Raw genomic sequence first — 5,033 nt, forward strand, 5'->3', positions numbered from 1 at the left:
TAAAAATAAGACATTTATGTTAAAACAACTCTTTGTGGAAAACACTCGTACTCTTTACTAACACCAATCGAGAGGAGATTACTAGAGACACTGTAAAAACTGCTTGTGCACTCTGTGATAGTCTAGCCTCTACTATCTATTCTTAAAATATCTAAATCTTTTATCGAGATCCTTTTACTAAAATATCTAGATATGTTTCTTCCAAATATCTAAATCATTTTTTTAAAAGTAAATATACAATGAGCTCATACAATTATTGAGCTTGACCCTATTGGGCTAGTGATGATATTTTAGCATATGTTAGTGCCCTCAGCTATCACTTTTTCATTTCTTCATTTGAAATCCGAAAGGGAAATGGAAAATTCTTGGTCAACTCTCCTAGAAATATTTTCTTTTCATCGAGTGAAGATAGGTTAAATCTCATTCTCTAAACTTTCTTTTCATCCAAAAACATCTTAACTAATTTAACTATAGTACCAGTATGTTAAGTACCATAGCGATATGTAGTTCTTTCTTCTTCGTTCTTTCTTCTTTTTTAGGGTCACATTGAAACGCCTTCGATAAGCTAAATTTATCCATCAATATGGACATTTTTATAGTTCCTTTTAACTACCAACTGAGATGTGGATTCAATAAATAGTTGTCATCCTTAAATTTTACCATATTTTAATTTGGTCATCAAAAGTCTTTTTTCTAAAAAAAAATTAGTCCTCAAGTTAAAATGAATTCTAATTTTGGATTAGAGAAATGTAATTAAGAAAGTGATGAAAACTATTAACATTTTCAATTTTTTTTTCTTATTTAACATTATCGCCCGTTGAATTTGACAAAAATAGGGTGAAATGTTCTCCTATAGTTCAAATTTAATGAAAACAGAGGCATAGAAAACATAAAAAAAAAAAAAAAAAANAAATAAATAAATAAAAAAAAAAATAAAAACCTTCATCTTTGGTCAACCTTACCATAGTTGTCTTTTAAAATTGACATATTTAGCCTTTAAAATTTAGAAAAGTGTTCTAAAATGGTATGTTTGATGTTTAGTTGAACTTAGAAGAAAACAAATGATATCTATTTATTATTATTTGATCATTCAACATCTTTTTTTTACCATCTTATCTACCTTTAATTCACACACGAAGAAAATTTCTGAATCTCGAGAAAACAAAATCCAAAAATCTAAAATGCATACCTTCTATTCTTTTTTTAATTCTCGATACAACTGCAGGGGTTTCCAGTAGTGATAGCTGCCCCCACCAGATGGGCCTCCCAAACCCTGGAGATAACATTTCAATCGAAAATTTCCATCAGATCGCGGGAATTGCATAATAGATTCATCATTAAAAAATTCGTGTAAAAGAACTCTCCAAAATTCGGATTCAAGCCACCATTCAAAACCCTTTTTTTTTTCTTCTCTTTTATTGCTCTTTTCTTTCTTTCCTTCTTAGCAGAGTTTATTCATATCCCTAATTGGGCAAAGAGGTCAAAAATTACCAATTTACCCCTCATGGTTGACTTTTGCTCAATTTTTTCATTCTTTTAGTTTCTAGAATCTTAAGAATCTTTTTATGCATTTTTTTTCTCTTTGAAATTTAAGTCGCTCAATAAAATCTAAAAAATTCTTTAAAAAAAATAAAACATAAAATATTTTTCGTTGGAGCAAGAAAGTCGCACAATAAGCAAATACAAATTAAAGAATTGTTTATTTACACTCTTGTTGCTCTTATCAAGTGGGATCGTGTATTTAAAATGCATATGATTTTGGTGGTTAAGTTGAGAGCAAAGCAACAAAGTTTATTCATGAAATGAAGGTAAAGATGATATTAGAAAGCATAACAAAGCTCACATATTAAAAACAATATTGCAATTAACAACTGTGAGTGCAATAGCAATGGCGGGGGAAGTGGTGACAATGACCGCCAAGGTAGCCTTCCTTTCGGCAACGAGTAGCGCACTTGTGGCTAAAGCAGAGGCCATGGTAGTGGTGGTTCCTGGACTTGCATATTCGAGCCTCAGCACCACGACCCATCATCTCTTCTGCAAATAACACACATATTAGGAAGAAAGGAAGAAAGAAGAAATGGCAAAGATGGTAGGGTTAGACTTTGATTACCTGAAGAAGAGAAGATGAGGAGGACCAATAGGAGCATGGAGAGGAAGGATTTGTTCATCATTTTTAGCTATTATCTTGCTCTTCAAGTTGTGTGCAAAATAGGAGGAGGCACCTCTTGTATATATAGCAACCCCCACTCCCAATTACCTTCTCATTCTTCCTTCTTCACTAAGGAAATATAACCCANCAAACCAATCTCTCGTGCACACGGTATTCACTTTGTTCAACCACACGGTTTGTTTCTTAATACCTATTAGATGCAAATTTAAAAATTTACGTTTCTTCCTATAATTAATCAAATATACCTTTTGATATTCGTTTTAAATTTCTCTATGTTTCAATGGTGACAATATTATTTTTATCGAATCATGTGGTGTGTTGAGTTATCATAGATTTAAATTCTTAACTTTTGGTCGGATCTCAAAAATTTTAAAATGGGGTCATTAGTTTCAAAAAAGAAAATTTTAAAAACTTTCCATATGGTCTTTGAATATGTTTGATATTAGAAAAATGATTCAATTTCAAGAATAATCTAAAACCAAAGCCCTATTGCTCCAAAACGGTTTATTCGGTTTGAGTCTTGGATTTTAGCACTAATTCGTAAGTTTTTTTTTTTTACCTTCCCGAATCTAAATTTGACCTTATTAAAAGGGTTTAAGTTCAGTATGAGCCCCATTTTCTCATATTCAATTAAATTAGTTTAGGGATTCGATTCTTAATGAGGCAATTGAATGAGTATTCAAAATAGGTGAAGCTTCGACACAAATGAGAACGAATTCCAAGTAAGTGACTCAACTATCGGCTCTATCTGAAAAATTTTCTTATATATAATAATATGTACTCAGTGGCTCCTGCACGTGTCATGTGTTTTGATATGATGTGTTATGATACTATAATATGGTATGATGATATGATATGTTTGTTGGGTTTTATGTCCTAAAACTCATAGTTTCGAAAAAAAACATATTCTATTTTCAATAAAGTTATTATTGTTGTTTATTCAGTAAAGATTGTTATTGAATAAAGTGAACTTTACGATCATTAATCTAAATCCAATAAACTAAGAACACTCTGGCTATAGTATGATTACTTGAACTATATGTAGAGACATAAGAGTGGATCAAGTTCAAGTATATAGTCAAAATGATCTATAGTATAAGGATAAGGCTGAGTACCTTATTCTGGGGACACTATGGATGCGGCCCACTTTTGTATATGATATAAACAATGCGATCACTAAATTGTACATGTGGAGACATGTGAGTGGGGGCGTCCTATGCAATGAGTATTGCATAAGATCGGACCATGAAGAAAACCACTCTCACTTTATAATGTCGTTTACTGTTGAGACTGATTTTCTTTTCATTCGATAACCTAGGTAACTCGGTTTTAATCCTGAGCTAACCATGAACTCCTGTTTATTCGGAATTATCCTTAGATTTGCATGGGTGAGAGTGGCTCTAGTTCGCCGACTCAACAGGCCTCCCATTTCAGGGGTAAGACTGGGTGAATGGCTGGGGACGTGGGGTGCAAGACGGAATTCACTCCTACCCACTTTTAGGGATAGAAGAAAGGTAGTTCCCTTAAGCACTGACTCCAGGTCTTGAACAAGGGGCCCCACCCTCTCATTGGCCTGAGAGGGATTCGGTTTACTGGTTGGACCACAAACCAATTGTTTATTAGAGGATCAGTGAGACATAAGGAACAAGAAGTAACTTCAGGGGTAAAACGGTAAATTGACCCAGCTCTAGTTACGAACAACCTGTGAAGGATCGACTTACTAATCATGGTTATATCAGATGGACAGAAATATATCTATAGTGAGGGGAGTGCAACTACTAGGCTATAGTGGAGTGTCCTAGTAGTTAACGAATGTTGGTTAACCAGGTTAATGAGTTTAATCGGTTAATCTTGAATCGTTGGAGCCCATGATCTATAGGTCCATTAGGTCCCTCTGCTAGCTCATATCGGACTAAACCATAGAACAGTGTGACGAGTGAGTTCGAAGTGTTCGAATTCAAATTAGGGAATATGCGTTACATATATACGATATATTTAACCGCAATTTTATTTTATTTACGAAATAAACGAAAAGAGAGAATCTGAGATATTTAAATAAGATTTAAATATCTTAATCAATTATGTGTCGGAATTGACTGGGATTGGCATTTGAATTAATATTAAATATTAATTAAATAGTTTAATTAATTATTTAATGTTACTTTAATTTGAAATTCATTATTCAAATTAATTGTTGAATTAAAATGAAGAAAGTCAAAATGTTGACTTTCATCTAATTAAAATGAAGAAAGTCAAAATGTTGACTTTCATCTAATGGAAAAATCATGTTAGTGGAATTTTGAGGTGTCAAAATTTGGTTTAACCAAACTTGCATGTTTGCCAAATAAACCCCACAAGTTTGAGTGGAATTTTGAGTGTCAAAATTTGGTTAACTCAAACATGCATGCTTGCCACATAATCCCAAACATTTGAGTGGAATTTTAAGTGTCAAAATTTGGTGATCTCAAATTTGCATGAACATGCAAACATGACTCTTTAAATAGAGTGATCATGGTACATGGAAGGTCTTCTTCTTGGTGAGAAAACCTTGAGAAAAACCTCTCACAAACACTCTCTTCACATATACAAAATCCCTCCCAAGTTTAGTCACTCACCGGATTCCACAATCCCGTTCTAAGGCCGGAGGATAGTGGAGAAGACACTAGTGGTGGTTCGAAACCGGTTCGTGAGGAAAAAAAAGTTTGAACTACAAAAGGTGAGTATCTAAACTCATTAAGTTTTAATACTTATAACATGCTAGTTATTTACTATAATTGATGTTCTAAAAGTGCCTAAGATCCAAATTGCTTCCGCATGTGCTATATTAACACCATCAATTGGTATCTTTGGTAGTTGGTCGCTT

At 33.2% G+C, this 5,033-nt stretch overlaps 1 protein-coding gene across 1 annotated transcript; it reads right to left on the reverse strand.

Annotated features, from left to right (window-relative positions):
* Positions 1-1,770: 1,770 nt before the first annotated feature.
* LOC111777581 (defensin-like protein 1) lies at positions 1,771-2,199 on the reverse strand. The gene is made up of 2 exons (XM_023657238.1): positions 2,111-2,199; positions 1,771-2,034 (listed from the first exon to the last, which is right to left on the reverse strand). Exons 1-2 carry the CDS (start codon positions 2,169-2,171, stop codon positions 1,865-1,867), a joined length of 231 nt encoding a protein of 76 aa, XP_023513006.1. The 5' UTR covers positions 2,172-2,199; the 3' UTR covers positions 1,771-1,864.
* Between the last annotated feature and the right edge of the window lie 2,834 nt (positions 2,200-5,033).

This window comes from Cucurbita pepo, chromosome LG16 (assembly GCF_002806865.2).
Source record: "Cucurbita pepo subsp. pepo cultivar mu-cu-16 chromosome LG16, ASM280686v2, whole genome shotgun sequence".
NCBI lineage: Eukaryota > Viridiplantae > Streptophyta > Magnoliopsida > Cucurbitales > Cucurbitaceae > Cucurbita > Cucurbita pepo.